Genomic DNA, 17,646 nt, shown 5'->3' on the forward strand with positions numbered 1-17,646 from the left:
TGGGTTTGATTACAGAAACTAATAAAGTATTCTCTAAATAATGAAAAAAAGAATAAGATAAGACTATAAGAGCAAGAAGCAATTTAAATAGTTAAGAGACCATTTTCATCCCCAGAATTAAGGATTATTTTAATGTTACATCATTGCCTTTACTCTTTTACTTTCCTTTTTAGTTTTATTTTAGGATTCCCTATTTTTAATGTTCATACAGAGATTTCTTTAACTGAAATACCGAATAGTTTCTTTGGTGTGAAAAACTATAATAGTACACAGGATCCTAATGAGATAATTAATAATGTGAAATAGGAAGTAAAGGGCTAAAGGTATAGGGAAAGTGGGAAGGGTGGGGGAAAGGTAATAAGGGAGAGGAAAAAAAAATATGAAGATCTCTTTTATTTGCCCTAACTCTAAAACTAATTTTGAATTAGAAGGCCCAACTGGGGTTCTTATCATTTCTCCAAAGATGTCAGTTTCAATATTTTTAGAATGTGAGGAAGTGCATTTGATAGACTAGGAACTTAATTTTTCAAATAAATATCTTATTTACCTGTGATGTTTAAATTACTAAATTTTCTTTATGACATTGGACCTTGTTATGTATTGGTTTGAAGGTTGCTGGCTTTTACTCCTCTGTTTTTACAAGGATATATGTGAACTGGAAGAAAAACAAGTAGAAAATATGCAAATTTGCTATATGTTTAAAATCCTGTATTAAAGCTTAAGATAAGGGTTTTATAGTCTTTGGTTTTTTTTTAATTTAGAAAAAAAGATTTTTCTAAGAAATTTATATGATGATTTATTTTAGGCTAAGTACTAATGCTACTTTATGGATTGACATTTTGATGAATAATGGTGGAAAATATTAAATTGAGGCAAGGGAAAGAATTCTGTATATATGATTTATTTAAAATAATTTGCTTCAACGTTACTGGTTTTTCACTGATAATGATATTTTTAAAATACATTTTTTTAAGGTTCTCATTTATGACAGATTTGGTCAAGATATAATCTCTCCTCTACTGTCTGTGAAGGAACTGAGAGATATGGGAATCACTCTGCATCTGTGAGTTTTAATGTATTTCTAGTAATTGTATTTATTTTCCAATACATTGTGAAAGATTTCTTCAGCCACTCTGAAGTCAAATTATTAAAGAACATTTAGGGCCAGGGATTTAGCTCAGTGTTGCTACCACCTGCCTCCCAAGTGCAAGGTTCCAAGTTCTAGTTCTAGGAAAAAACATTTACAGAGAAAAGTGATGTCAGGTTGCAGTATCTTAGATAGTATAGAGTATTTATCTCTGGTGGTCTTATTCAACCTTCATTTCTGAGGTTTTAAATAATCCTCACTCTGAGGCTGTACAATTTCAAATTTTAAAATGTTTCATATCTTTCCTATAGACTCATTTGGCCCTCTCTGTAAAGGAAAAGTGGTAGGCGTCTCAGCTTCATATCAACTCTAAAAGTGTCTTGCTCCCCTCACCCTTTATTTTTGTGTTTTTTGAGACAAGGTGTCACTATGTAGCCCATGGTGGTCTTCAACTCTCAGTGAACCTCCTCTCAGTCTCTCAAGTGCTGATATTACAGACAGGCATATGCCACCATCCCCAGCCAAAAGTGTTGTAGTCTATTAATTTAAATGTTCTTAAAAAAGGTGAATTTATCAATGTGAAAAATTTAAGTGACTACATAATGTGTTGACTGTTAAAGGCTATATTGTCTTCTTAACTATTGTGTGATTATATTGCTTCTAATATGTTTGATAGAAATAAGTTGTATTATTTTATAGTTTTGCCTAGTAGAATGTTTGAAGAAGAGCTGTGTTCCTGGATAAATCATACTAAAGTTTTTATGTACCAAAGTAGTCCAATATTATGGTGTCACAACATATTGAATTTCAAATGTAGTCTTTTATTGGGAATATGGTTTTCGATTTTCATTGATGACCACATCAGATTCTGATTTAATCAGCCTAAATTCTTTGATTACATAAGTATTTTCTCCAACTGTAATTTGTCTATAATTAAAAGAATATTATGTTCCATCAATTCTACTTTCTATCGGTTTTTTGTTTTATTTTGTTTTGTTTTGTTTTTTTGCAGTGATGAGGGTTGAAGAACCCAGAGTCTCATGTGTGCTAAGCAAGCACTTTACCTCAGAGCTATACCCCAAGCTCCAGTGGCATCAATTCTAAATACAGTACACACATTTTTGTGTTTCTGTAATTAGGATCTATATTTCATTTGATGACGTGGCATAGCTGATGACATATTTTCTAAACGATATATAAAATAGGTTTTAGAATTGATAACACCATAGGTCTGATGAAACATGGTATTTGACAGCATTTTCTTTTCACTTTAATATTAGACTTGAAACAAATTTGGTAATGTGTTCATTTTCATGAACTAAACTAAAATGTAGCTTATTGCTATCCTTGGAAATAGTGGATTATTAATTAGCATGATTTTCCATTGATACTGTTGTGCTTTTTTATTTTACTAGTGGAAAGATTGAAGTTTAGAAAGGTTAAGTAAGTATCTCACATTTGAACAACTGATAGCTGAGCTGTGGCCAGATTGCTTAACCACCAATTCTGTGCTATTTCACTACTGAATCATAACAGTTCAGTTACGGGGGCTAGTAGAACTGAGGCCCAGTGCAACACTTCCTTAAGGGATAACAGGAGAGTGCTGGTTTGAATCTAAGAGGCAGAGAGCTATTGCCACCTGGGTGAGGAAAGGTTGCATAACTACTATGATGAACTTTCTCAAACCTTGCCTCTGACCATTTTTTTGTTTGCTGACAAATACTGTATCAGTTACTTTATGCTTTGAAAGCTTTTGTAGGCTGATTGTAGAAAATAGTAATCTCAGATTGCTAGAATATGAAGCGCTGGTTATAGACCTTTAGGATGCAGTTGGACAACTAGCATAAAGCAACCTAGCCAGGTGTGGTCATGCACTCCTATAATCCCAGCACTCCCAAGCTGAGGCAGGAGGATTGCAAGTAGGAGTCCTGTCTGGGCAACTCAGGAATTTAGAAAGACCCTGTCTCAAAATAAAAAAATAAAGGAACAGGGATGCAGCTCAGTGCAAAGGCCCTGGACTCAATCTCCTGTACTGAAGAGTAGGAAAAAAGAAAGCAACCTGTTGCTGCCATCACATTATCAGTAGCAACTACTAGACAAATAGAAGAAATGATTAAATGCAGACACACTGGCAGCATGTACCCCTTTCACTCTTCTTGATTATAGAAGACTACTATAGGTGGTGACAGTCTAGAAATAGAGTGTCAGTCATGTTTCCTGATAGATGCATGGTAAGTCTTGAAGAATAAAGAGATTTTGCGATTTAATATTGGGATAGCTGAATGAAAATATCCTTGAGTTATAAAAAGACATAACCCTTAAGGATGTAACCTATGGGATTCTAAGATGGTTTCTTATCCATTCTTTTATGAAGCAATAAAATACACAAATGTCAATTTGAGCTGGGACTATAGCTCAGTGGTACAGCATAGCATATTCAAGGCCCTGGTTTTGCTCTCCAGCACCATATAAAAAACAGATGAACAAACAAAAATTGATTAAGTTTTTTTAGGAAGTGTTCATTTACCTTTGATTTTAAAATACATTTCATTTCATGTGTAGTTCACTTTCTGCATTATTTCTAAAACCTTCACCAACTTTCCATTTTCCCTTTTGGGGAGACCTGCACTTTCCTTCCATTCACCAGTATCATTCCTCATCATCATCAACCCCTCCTACTTCTGTGAAAACAGTATAAAATTGATTTTCAGTGCGTTTTATTTTTTTTCAAGAAGGATAGTAATGGTAGGTCTGACCATATGAGATACTACAAATAAGTCAGATTGAATACAACAAATGACAACTAATGAGAAATTAGGATCTTACTAATAACTAATATTTACATTGACTACATAGACATGTTTTTGTTGTATTGTCTGTTGTTTTTTGCGGGGGGGTTGGTTTTTTTATTTTTTGAGACAGGGTCTCACTACGTAGTTGAGACTGACCTAGAACTCACTATGTAGCCCAGGCAGGTCTCAAACTCACAGCGATCCTCCTGCCTCTGCTGCCTCAGCCTCCCAAGTGCTGGGATTACAGGCATGCACCACCACGCCCAGCTTGTTGTATGTTTTTTAATGAAAAAGCTGGATTAATTGATTAAGAATGGCAGGAGCTTGAGAAATATTGTTTTAAACTGTCTTTTAAAAATAAGTGATTAAGAAGCCAGGTGTGGTGTTGCAGGGATGTAATATCATATACTGCAAACATGTGTTAATAAAGAAAGTGACAAAGAAGTGAGCTTTACGTAATTAAGATGTTGTCATGTACCTGTACCAACTCCACGTAAGGGATGTAATACTATATACTGCAAACATTTGTTAATAAAGTGACAAAGAAGTGAGCTTTACGTCCTTTATTGCTTCTAGGCTTTTGCACTCTGATCGAGACCCTATTCCAGATGTTCCTGCAGTGTACTTCGTAATGCCAACTGAAGAAAATATTGATAGAATGTGCCAGGTAATATGCATTCTTATCCTACCTGATGCATGAATATCAAGTCAATTTTTTTTCACAAAGTATTTTAGATATGCAGTGTAAAGAGTCAAAACTTCCCTTACCCAGTTTCTCACTTTGGTTTTTGAGACTATCTTTGAATTTTAAATAGCTCAAATGATTTAAAAATTTTTTTTGGTGACAAGAAGCAATGTATTGGTAAAAACTGAGTCAGCTTTACAAAACGGAAAGCTTAACTATATTAGCTTTAAAAATAACGATTTCATTTTCTCAGATAATTGGAAGGCTGAAAGTAGGAAGTCTGTGCACCAGCATGATGAAATAATCAAGACAGGCTCGTTCTGTCCCTCTGATCCTTTATTTTAGGTTGTTTTAATTGTTTTGTTGCCATGTCAGGTGGCAGCTGCAGACATAGACATCACATCAATGTGCTTGGCCGTAAAAAATATTAAATGAACTATACCAGCCCTAACTGTACACTTTGATCAAAAATGTTAAACCTTCCCAGAAACTCCAGAAGGCTTTTCTTTATATCTCCCTGGGTAGAATTAGCTTCAAGAGAGGCTGTGAAAGTTAGTAGTTGGATGAATTTATTGCCACCCCAAAGAAAATTTGGATTCTTTTAACAAAGAAAAGAGAGTAAATGAATATTGGATAGGTGGTTACACCTGCCACAAGTCACAGTAGCTTTGTTAATGACTCGAATCAAATTGCTGTTTAAATTGTCGGTGAAGGTCACATATTTTGTGTCCTGGGTAGCTTTATGATACCCACATTCCTTTTTTACTTTGCATAAACCTATGCCATTTTTTTTTTTAAAGACGTACTATGACTAGTCTCTTCTTCCTTTTTTCTCTAATAACAGCTTTATTGAATTGTAGTTCACATGCCATGTACTTTATCCATTTAAATTGTATAGGTAATGCTTTTTTAGTATATTTACAGAATTGTGCAACCTTCACCACCATCGATTTTTATCACCTCAAAAAGAAACTTACCCTTTAACTTATATCTCTGACCCCACTCTTTTGCCCTTCATGTCCCTAAGTTACTTTCTGTTACTATAGATTTGCATATTTTTGCCTTCACATATTATTGGAATCTCATACTATGTGATCTTTTGTATCTGACTTCTTTCTTTTTTTTTTTTTTATCGAGTTTATTGGTACATTCTAGGTATACAGTACAGTTACATTCATTACTGGGATCTTGTACCTTTACATGACAGGTCTTGGTTCTCATTTTTTCCCCTTGTCCCTGCCCTCCCTTCACCCCCTCCTCCCCTCCCCATTTACAAACACTTTATTTCCATTTTTTCATTTTCCCATATTTTTTTCTTTTCCCTTATTCCCTTTCCCCTACCCTTCCCACTTTCCCTACACCTTTAGCCCTTTTCTTCCTCTTTCACATTGTCAGTTATCTCATTAGGATATTGAGTACTATTACAGTTTTTCACACCAGAGAAACTATTCAGTATTTACACATGTGTGACTTATTTATTTCACTTAGGAGTATGTCCTCAAAATGTGTTCATTTTCTTATGAATGAATCTAACTTCTCATTCTTTATGGCTGAGTAATATTCTATTTTATAGAAAAACCACATCTTCTTGACTTCTTTCTTTTAGCTTAATGTTTTCAAAGTTTATCTTTGTTTCATTCTTCCTTCTCCTCCTCCTCTTCTTCCTCCTTTTCCTTCTTCTCCAACTCCTTCCTTCTTCCTCTTCCTCCTTCTCCTCCTCCTCTTCCTTCTCCTCTTCCTTCTCCTCCTTCTTCTCCTCCTTCCTTCCTCCTCTCTTCCTCTTCTTCCTCTGCCTCCTCCTCCTTCTTCCTCCTTCCTCTTCTCCCTCCTCCTCCTCCTCCTCTTTCTCCTTCTCCTCCTTCTTCTTCCTGCACATTCAACCCAGGGCTTCACATATGCAGAGCAAGTGTGCTCTAGACTGAGGTGCACATCCCCACCCTTTTTTTTCTTGTTTTTTTTTTTTTTAATTCTGAGACCAGGCCTCACTGGTTTGCTTCAGTGCTTAGGTTGGCCTTGAACCTGCAATCCTCCAGCCTAAGTCTCCCAAGTATCTGAGATCACAGGCGTGTACCACAACACGTGGCTACTATTCCTTTCTATGGTCAATATTTTATTGTAATCATATATCAAATTTTATTTTCGCTTTTCTGTGTCCTTTAAATTTTCTAATAAAGTTTGGAATTAGCTTGTCAGATTATATATGTAGAGGCCAACTGAGGTTCTTGTAGAGATTATCTTGAGTCTATAGATTCATTTCCAAGTATTATAGTCCTAAAAATTATGTAATTTCTGATCTAGGATCATGGGATATCTTTTATCTATTTAGACCTTCATTAATTTCTTTTAATATTTTTTAGTGTTTAGAATATAATATTTGTGCTTCTCTTGTTAGAATTTCTTCACATTGTTTTAATAAATGGAATTGTTTTCTTAATTCCATTTTGACGATTGTTCATTGCAAGGGTATAGAAATCCATTGATTTTTAAAAATATATTTCTCTTTTATCCTACAACCTCACTGAACTTCTTCGTTCTTTAGAAATGTGTCCATCATTCTCTGATCACTTTCTTTCTTTCTGGCATAAGATATATCCAGTTTCATTTTGTAATTTCTCTGCCCACCCCTGAATTGAGCTGTTTGTCAAAGAATCTTTGTTTTGTGTAAGGAATGATTTTTAAAAATTAGGTTCTAAGCATTAGGCATAAGTAGTGCCAGTATTAGATCCTCTCAATGGGCAAAGGTCAGAAATACATACAGACAGACAGACAGACAGACACACACACACACACACGCACACGTGTGTGCACATGTACAGTTTTGATTTATTTTGTTTTGTTTGAAACCCAGGATTGAACTCTGGACCTTGTGCTTGCAAGGCAAGCGCAGTGTTACTGAGCTAAATCCCCAGTCGTGTTTTTATATCTACACTTAGTTATATAACTAACTTCTCTTCCCCACCTATCTAAATAGATGGATAACCTCCACAATAGTTGTATTTCTTCAACACAGAATTTATTCTGGCTTCTCCTTTTTTCCTTTATGAATTTGCAACTGTTTTCTCTTACAATAACAAATATGCTTGCCAATGCCCTGAATATATTTATTTTCTTAGTCCTTCTACATAACTAATCTCCCTACCCTTTTGAACCACTGCCCCGCTCAGCTACTTGCCTCACACAGGCTCCAGTCCCTCAGTTTCTCACAGTTTAATATCTCTGAAATTAAATGCATCCTAAAATTCATCATGTGTTATAAAATTTTATTAGTAGCATTCATTATTACTTAGTGATAAATGATTACACCTGTTATAATTGATAATGCCTTAGACTTGAGAAAATATAGTTATTTAAATATCTATGCCTAAAGTTTAATAATTTAAGAATTTGCATAGCTTAAATTCCACTACTTTTGAGTGATTGAAAAGAAACACTTCTGTAATTGATAATTGGAATTATAACACTTCTATGTGCAATAATGGAAGTATTTGTTGTGTAGTTACATGATCAGCAGAAGTTAGTGTCTGCCAAATATAGTAAGCATTTCATTGTGTTAGAGGATAGAGTGTCTACTCCTGAATTTTTATTTATTTATTTATTTATTTTTTGTACTAGGGCTCGAACTCAGGACCTTGTACTTACAAAGCAGGCAGTGGCACCACTGAGCTAAATCTCTGACCCCTACTCCTGAATACTTTTAAGAAAAAATGCACTGAGGCTATTTCACATTAGTTTTGTGCTATAGCAGATTGCAATCAATGGGAATCTAATAATATAATTTCAAAACTTTATTAAAATAACTTTTAGTAACCAGATGGCTAGTACTTCATAACTTTGTTCTCTTGGGATACTTTTTTGTCAGTTATAAAACCTGTCTTTATATACTTACTCTCCACAACCTTATTTTTATAGTATTTAAAGATTTTTATTTATGCAATTCCTTATAGTATTCTATAAAAATGAGATATTTATTATATTTATAGGATCTTCGTAATCAGCTGTATGAATCATATTATTTAAATTTTATTTCTGCTATTTCAAGAAGTAAATTGGAAGATATTGCAAATGCAGCATTAGCAGCAAGTGCAGTAACACAAGTAGCAAAGGTAAGTGATTTTGATTGATGAATGACCTTTCGTGAATGTAATGTTTAACAGTATTCTGAAAGCTGTTAATTGACATATGTATCTTATTTTATAAATGATCCAAACAATAAAAAATGTTTAGATTCAATCCTTCTAGAACAAGTTCTGGCAATGAAAAGATAGTCTTTATAGCTCAGTTTAGAAACAGTCTCACAATTGTGTTGTCTTAAATTGTATTCAGAATTTATTGACATTGTTTCATTTGTAATACTGTTGTCAACATATCATCTCCTTTTTTAACCTTTTTTTTTTTTTTTTTTTTGGTACTAGGGATCAAACTCTGGTCCTTGTTCTTGACAGGCAGGCGGCAACACCACTGAGCTAAATCCCCTGCCCTCATCTCCACTTCTTTTCTTTCTTAACTTATTCAGGACAGGGCTGTAATTCCTATGTCCCACTGCTTAAACCACTGGTTATACATACATGACTATCCCATGAGATGAATTTTTATTTTATTAGTAAAAAAGACTGATAAAAGTGATTAGATTTGTTTGTACCACCAGTGATACAAGCTACCGAATGGGATAATTACCAGTGGTGATTCAAGCCAGTGGGAATGTATTGAAAGGATCCAAAGACACTCTATTGTGTATTATAAGACAAAAAGGGGTAGCGAAAAACCAATAGTCCTACATCATAGTAATTTTTAGACAGGTTCTGCTTCAGTTATAAATAAATTTGTAAAATATATTCCTGGTTTTAGCCCTCTTGTGCCCTGTGCTTCTTAAATATGAAACAGGCAAATGAAAATTCTGTGGGACAGTATAGGACTTCCCATATTTTTGTCCACTGGTAGTTTTTTTTTATTTTTAAATTTAAATAGACTGCTATCTCTGATTATTTTTAAGGTTTTTTCCTTAATGTTCTTGCTCAAAATTTCTCACTAGTTTTACATAAAATAGTAGAAACAATTTCTGGTTACTATAACTAAATTTAATTTTTGTCTTCATTTGTACTTAACTGGCATAATTTTTCGGTACTATATATACTAAAACATTGTATAAAAATGGTGGTATGACTTTTTAGGAAAATATAATTACAATATAAAAATTAAAATTGTGGTTTTCTTTCACAATTAATTCCCATTCCCGTTATAATCACAGTTTTTAGACTGCTTAAATTTTGTTTTCTGAAAATATTCTCTTCCTTGATACTTACTGTTTTTATTATTGTTTTTTTAATATTCTTAACTCATATTTTGACCCATTAGCCAGGCTACCATAAAGTACAGTTTTTAGTTATTGAATGGAATTAGAATTTTCCTCAATTTTACTACTAGTAGTTAGATCATATTAAATTTACTTTTAATATGAGTACTATAAAATTAATTATAATTTTTTTCTTTTGTTTCTAGGTTTTTGATCAGTATCTCAATTTTATTACTTTGGAGGATGATATGTTTGTATTATGTAATCAAAATAAGGAACTTGTTTCATATCGTGGTATGTAAAAATAAGATTGCAATTTATTGTTAACAAAACAAATGGTGTACTATAAGAAAAGCAAAGTTAGCATGCATAATGTACTCCAAAACTATATTTGTTTATGGCAGTAGAGCAAAGATTTCTAAAAACACACAGAAAATAAGTCTTAACTAAATTGTGTCACATATAAACGACATTTAATAAACATGTTTTATAATCTCAGTAAAGTACCAATTTTCTGACCTTTTAGGTGTTTCCACAAAAGTTTACATGAATCATTTGCTTTTGGCAATTAAGAGAAAAATGTGTATATTTACCTGGCAATTATATGTAGCATTGAACTACATCCTGTTTTAAATTTTTTATTTTGAGACAGGATATCATAAAGTCACTAATGTGCCCACACAGAGGTCAAACTTATAGTCATATTGATTGCTTCAGTATACCAGAGTGCTGAGATTACAAGAATGTATCACCATGCCCGCTAAGACAATATATTAATACAGGATAGAATTAATTGTCTCATATTTCAACCTTAAACAAAAATTAAGATACTTTACTTCCTTATACTTAAAAACATTGGCCCAGATGCTAAACTCTCTTAAGAAAAGAACCTTTGGTTTTATTGAGATATATATTTTGTAGCATGCTTTCTTGGTGAAATTAAACAAAATTCCTAAAAGACTAAGAATTTACTGAGTTGTCCATGTGAAAGGTTTTTGGTGGTGGTGGTTACTCATAGAAGTCCATTCACAATTAATTGACTTTTAAATAAATTAGCAACTTAAATTACATTTTTAAAGCTCAGTTTTTCTTAAACATACAAATTTTGTTAACATTATTTTAAAATGTAGTAAAAATAAGCACCTTATTTTCTTATTCAGTTAACTCGAATAGTCTTCTAATCAGTTCCATTTAACAAGTTAGTCAAATTTAGTTTTTTAAATTTCCTTAACAATATTTTACATTTGTAATTTAGTACATTGTTTTTTTCTAAGACTTCATATGTTAGACTAGGTAAATTTGTAAATCAAGCAAAAGCTGCCCAAATACTTATATAATTCTTTAAAAACAAGTGTATTTTAATGAATCTGTCATATAATGAATGTTCAAATGCTTAAAAATGTAATTAAATTTTCCTGTATCTGTCATCTTTAAAAAATCCGAAGTCTGAAATTAATAACTAATTTTAGTCACGTGGCTAATCACCCAGATAATAATAGTTGAAACTGCTTGTTTTTTGGCAACCAGTTGTTCTAAGCACTTTACTGTGTAAGCTCTTTTGCACATCAGAATACATTTGTGAAGTAGGTATTATTATTTCCAATTTCCAGAGCAGAAAAATGAGGCATAGCTATTAAAAGACAAACAAACACCTTTACTTTTAGATCAGGAAGTGGCAGAGCCAGGTTACTCGCTCCAGAATTAGCACATGCACCCTTCAGTAACAGTGTCCTTAACCATTGTGTAATCGTATACCAAATTCAAGCAGTGTAAGTGCTTTAACCAAAATTTTAAACAGATATTCTTAAACTTTAATGTGTTAATACCATGATTTGATTTTTATTCTGTATCTTTTAAATTCTGAACTTTCTAAGGATTTGTGACTTAATAAAGGAAGCAAATTTCTCATCATAGTGAAACTGAGACAGGCAGAGCAGCTTGTTGTCTCAAGTTGTGTTGAAGTTACTAATGGACAGTTTGTGACTGTTAAGATTATTTCTCATTTCCTAGGAATGAAGCTAGATTTAGGACTAAAGGGCTGGGTGCTGCTTTGTAGGTTATAACTTTGCCAGATTATTGACAGAATTCCTGTTCTCTGAAATCACATTGTATCCTTATGCCATTTGTTTCTTCTGATTTGGATAGATGACTATTTGGAACATGTTAATGACAGTATAGACATCTTAATGACAGCACATTTCCTCCATCTGAATTGTGTTGCCTGCCTGAATTTATGTTTTCCTGATAGATCATAATTTCTTTAAATACTTAGATATATCAAATTAGAATCTGCTTTCCTCTCATAATAAGCACAAGTTACATTAAAATTTTACTTTTTTTTGTATTAAAGGTATTGGCAAATTAAAAATACCATGTAGATAAAATTTTAGATGAGTCTTTCCCCATATGATTAGCAAGCATCCACTTTGTCAAATACCGAGCCTACCTATTGTGAAAGAGAAAAAATAAATCAGTCTTTGATTCTCAAGGATATTCTTCACAGCAGTCTTTCTTAAACTGTGGTCTTAGGATCGATCGTTTGGGTTAGAATCCTCTGGAGGTGCTTGTCACAATTGCCTATTTCTTAGAATTATCTATCTCAGTTCTATTGAATTGAATCCCTGTGGAAAGGGCTAAGAATCTTTAACTTTTGAGTCCAGAAATAGTTTTATTTCTTCCTCTATGTTCCAGAATAATTCTTAACACCTACTTAAGTGTGGGAAATACTTAGGTTTAGTCTTAAAAATTAGAAAAGAATTTCATGTATCTTATTATAATACAAAGAAAATGTTATGTGATGTTGGTTTTGCCACATTGATTTACATTGTCTTTTTCTGGCATTTTTGGTCAATAGGCTCAGTGGTTTCTTGAGACCTCGTGTTTATGAATAAAATTATGGATTATAATATTGATTTTCCTGTTGGCTCTGGCAAAAATTTTACATAGTTTGGTGAGAGGTTTTTTTTTGGTTTTTGTTGTTGTTGTTTTTACCATTCTTCTAATGTTGAGAAGGTTTTGTATGTTCGGGTTTTATTTGCAAGGTTTTTTAATGTATGCAAGCTCATAACTGAAAATTTCACTTGAGTAGTATGTTATCTAACTGCATATTCATAACTTGAGTTTAACAGATATTAGAAATAAATTTTCCTCTGTTTTGTTAGCCATTAATAGACCAGATATCACAGACACAGAAATGGAAACAGTTATGGACACAATTGTTGACAGCCTCTTCTGCTTTTTTGTTACACTGGGTAAGTTTTCAAATCTTTCTGGCTATTCTTCAAGATAAATATATAACAACTTTAATCTGTAACACTGTAATGTGATCCTTTTACCTATTTGACTCTCTAGCAGCTCCCCAGATTTGGAGTAAAATATACATTCTCTACTTTTTTTTTTTTTTTTTGCAGAATCAGGGATTAAACTCAGGACCTTGCCCTTGCCAGGCAGATATGGCACCACTGAGTATAACCCTGTCCCTTCTCTACTGTTTTTTAAACCTAATTTTGATACCTTGATATGGTTAATTCTCTTGAGTTAGCATTCAGCAGTTTTTTAGTTGTTTCCTTATGTGTTTTTGGTGATTATAACTTTTGAATATATTGTTTACATGGTTTGATGACAGATTCACCTATGTGCCTTCTAGCTTTTAAAAAATATTTCTTTATAAAATATTTCAAACATCCTTTTAAGTAGAAAGATATGTGCCTGGTAATTATTGAGGCAAATTCCAAAGCCTCTAGAAAAGAGTAAATTTAATGCTAAACTACCTATATACTAAAAATGTTAAACATTGGATCATCTAAAATTGCCTATGGCTACATTTTATTTAATGTTTAATGTATATCGTTATGCTCACCATTACTAATAGATCTGTGTAGAAACCTGATTACAATTTTAATTTTATAGGCACTTAAAACCTTTTAATTAAAATGATCCTTACAATAGAATGATAAACTCTTTCCATTTCACAAATGAGAAAATTAAAGAACAGTTATGTGTAGTATAAGATTTAGACAAATGTTTAAGGAGAATTTGTATGCAAAGTTTAAGGCTCACTTCCTTCAGAGATTTTTCCCTTCAACTTTCAGCCCAGAGCACAGATCTTTTATTTCTCACTTCAGTAAGTCTCTTGTTTTCTGCTTGTCCTTTCTCCTGTGTCATGGAAAGTAGAAAGTATCTTCAGGAGAAAAACTTAATAGCATGTAGCTCACCTTGTTTGATTCACTTCTTTAAAGTAAATTTCACTTCTTTAAAATGAATCACTTTCACTTTTCTCTCTGTAAAATTTCTGCTTGGGCTAAGTGCCCTCAAGTTGGTTGGGTTTTGTTGTTTTTTATTTTGTTTTATTTTTTTGAAACAGATTCTTGCTAGGCAGTTCAGGCTGGCCTTGAACTCACTATGTAGCCCAAGCTGTCCTCAAATTTGCATCAGTCCTCCTCCCTGAGCCTCCCAAGTGATAAGATTACAGGCATGTGCCACCACACCTGGCTGTTGTTTTTTTTTCTTTAAAGCACATGTAATATAACTTTTACTCATTAAGCAAATATAGTCATCATTCTGTTTGCCATTTTATAATTTCCTTTTAATAGGGCTATTGTGGTCATGCACATTATTTTGCTTGGTGACACTTGATAATGATTTCAAAGTAATAGTAAATTGAGGAAGAGATTTATAACAACGACTGAACCTTTAGAAACACCTTTATTATGTGTAGAGTAGGAAAAGTGATGTTTTTCAAAGAAGAAATTGAAAATACTGCCACTTTGACATACAATATTGACACTAAATTGTTAAATTTTAAAAAGCAATTTTCACAATAATATGTATAATATCCTAATTTTGTTTTTTAATACACAGACATATACATATGTACACATATTCTCACTAGAGCATGTAGAAAACAACATGAAGGCGTCTATTTCTGTTTTAATGTGAATTGTTTTGGAGAACCTAGATTTAACTTTTTGCATTTCTAATGTTACTTAAATTTTTACATCAAACATTTATAACCTAGGCCAGTGGTGACAAACCTATGGCATGTATGTCACAGCAGGGAATATTATTGAAAGCTCTAAAAAGGTTCACCATCACTGAGCTAGGCCATCAGAACAAAGCAGTTTTTAAAAATTTTCTAAAATTCCATATTTTTACTTTCCAATTAATAGTATACTTTTCTATAAAATCTGAAATGTAGCAATTTTAGCATAGGATTACAGTGTTCTCAAGTTTGTTTTATAGGATTTTCAGTGCAATTGAATTTTATTTTTTTAGCTTTTAGTGACATTATAGTAATAAAAGAGAAATTAAGAGTACAGTAGGTTGATTTGGTAACAGACTGTGGCCAAGTTTTAGGAGCATTTCATGTTACATGGAAAAAATTCTATTATCTTTTAAATTAATGTTTCTTAAAAAGATTAAGATGCTCTATTGTTATTCTGTAAAATAAAAACTAGCAATCTAAACTACAAAATTAGCTAAGCTTTCATTCTTATTTTGAGTCAAAGTGAATTCTCTGAAAATGCTGTTACTTTTTGAAAATACTTAAAAGCAGTCAAAATACTAATTATGTCAATTCATTAAAGTGGATGATACTAATCAGCTCCATATAAAATGTTTCTTCTGACCATTTTCTTCATGAAAGGGTTCATTACTAAAACCTTTCATCTTGAGATTATGTTGTTTTATGTTTGTAGCCTGAAAGTGTATGTACCTAGTCTATTTTTTATTGCTGATGTATTTTATAAATGTTCATTTTAATAAAGAGCTAAGATCCTTGCTAATATTCTTAAAATAGGTGCTGTTCCTATCATCAGATGTTCAAGAGGAACCGCAGCAGAAATGGTGGCAGTGGTGAGTTTGTGCATCTGTCACTTGTATAAATAATGCCATGTTTTTCAGAAGTATCTCAAACATTTTTGTTAATATTAAGCATCTAGTTGCTGTGAGTTATATATTAAGTACTAGTGGCAAATATTTTATCACATTGGGATTCCACTGAAGATAGAAAGTAATCATTCCAATCTATTTCTTTTTTTGCTAAAATCTATATTCAACTTATCATACTTATTTCTTCCTCAAATTATTATTTTCATTTAACAAGTATTGTAAATCATAACCACTTTTTAAATGGAGTGAAGTGCATTTTTAAAATGTCCCACTATACTGGAGCAAAATGTTCGGTATAAATTGAAATTCACAAATTTTCTGTAAAGATTAAGAAATACAATTTAAAACTGAAAAGGAAAGAAAGTAGTTTGGAAAGATTAGAAAATTTATTGACATTTGACACTTTATTAGCTCAACTGATTTGCTGACTGCTGAAAGTCTGATTTTCCTTCACATACTCCCATTTCCATTCTGGGGATCATTGTACCCTGCACTCTTTTTACTTCCAATCTCAAATCAACATTCTTTCCATTCAGACAGGCATCTGTTCATAACAAACTCATGCTTAGAGAAAGAGCACATGAATCAATACTGCAAATTGTTTCCTGTACTTAAAGCAAAATTGGCAATGGAAAATGCTGATTAGCTGGATGTAGGGACATAATATCTGTAATCCCAGCTACTCGGGAAACTAAGGAAGGAGGAGGAATACAAGATCAAGGCAACAATACAAGCCTGGTCAGCACAGTGAGACCTTGTCTCAAAAAACAATAGTATTTATTGGTAAAATCAGGCCTAAGTCACAGTAGAGAAGACATTGGTCTTTTTCCAGTACAAGTTATGATGGTATTGAAATAGGCAAGAAGCTAAAATGTTCATATTTTAGAGTTGCTATTTTATACAGCTATTCCAACCTTCTTCATTATAGAACTAAAAATACAATGTATTACCATACATAAAGTTAAAAGAAAATATTAAGAGTTAATCTAAAATTTCATTTTTCAGAAACTAGATAAGAAACTTCGGGAAAATCTAAGAGATGCGAGAAATAGTCTTTTTACAGGTGACACACTGGGAGCTGGCCAGTTCAGGTATTATGTTAATATACTTACAAGACTTGGAAATAATATCTGTTGAGTTTTTATTGTTGTTTTTCTTGTCTGATAGAATACCCTTATACTTGTAGTAGCAATTTGTTTCTTTTTCTTTTGTTTGTTTCTTTGGTTTTTGGTACTGGGGGTCGAACTTAGGACCATGAACTTGTGAGACAGGCAGCAGCACCACTGAGCTAAGTCCCTGGGCCTCTTTCTTTTTATTTTAAATTAGGTCATCAGGTTAAAGTTTTTGGATTTTGACTCAGATGGTTCTTGAAATACAAATGGAATATTCATTCAATTTATCTTATTTTGGTAGAATATTCTATTACAGTTTATCACTCTAGGGGACAGTTTTGTTTTTTGTTAAGTTTTCTGTTCATATAGATTTGAAGGTCAGAAGCCATTTCTTTTTAGTTCTTATTAAACCTGTTGGTATTAAAAACAATAGAAAACTTCGTACTTACTTGTTTCTATCTTTATTATTAAATTTCCAATTTTACATTTAAATACTAATACTTTGGAAAGCATTTCTTTCATTGCTACCATTCTTAGCATGTGTTGGTAATACAAAGTCATTGACTGGTCAGTATTTTTTAATAAGAACACTAGGGATTTAGCTCAGTGGTCCTGCCTCCTGCCTGGCAAGTGCAAGGTCCTGAGTTTGATACCTGGTACCAAAAAAAAAAAAAAAAAAAAAAAAAAAAAAAAGGGAAGAAGAAGCTGTAAGTTACAGACAGGGAAAAAAAAAAAAAAAAAAAAAAAAAAAAGTAAAACAGCTTATAAATAATATGTTTTTGATTAGTAAT

The 17,646-nt window shown here is 32.5% G+C and overlaps 1 protein-coding gene across 4 annotated transcripts in view; it reads left to right on the top strand.

Annotated features, from left to right (window-relative positions):
- Positions 1-17,646, top strand: part of Scfd1 (sec1 family domain containing 1) — a 99,983-nt gene that overhangs the window by 6,952 nt on the left and 75,385 nt on the right. For all 4 annotated transcript variants that reach the window (XM_010633549.3, XM_033765112.1, XM_010633550.3 and 1 more), the window contains 7 exons: positions 975-1,063; positions 4,456-4,546; positions 8,545-8,667; positions 10,061-10,148; positions 13,016-13,105; positions 15,652-15,707; positions 16,749-16,834. In XM_010633549.3, coding sequence (XP_010631851.1) covers positions 975-1,063; positions 4,456-4,546; positions 8,545-8,667; positions 10,061-10,148; positions 13,016-13,105; positions 15,652-15,707; positions 16,749-16,834 — 623 coding nt within the window. The remainder of the gene's footprint in view (positions 1-974; positions 1,064-4,455; positions 4,547-8,544; positions 8,668-10,060; positions 10,149-13,015; positions 13,106-15,651; positions 15,708-16,748; positions 16,835-17,646) is intronic.

Source organism: Fukomys damarensis, unplaced genomic scaffold (assembly GCF_012274545.1).
Source record: "Fukomys damarensis isolate Sample0158 unplaced genomic scaffold, DMR_v1.0_HiC HiC_scaffold_17, whole genome shotgun sequence".
NCBI lineage: Eukaryota > Metazoa > Chordata > Mammalia > Rodentia > Bathyergidae > Fukomys > Fukomys damarensis.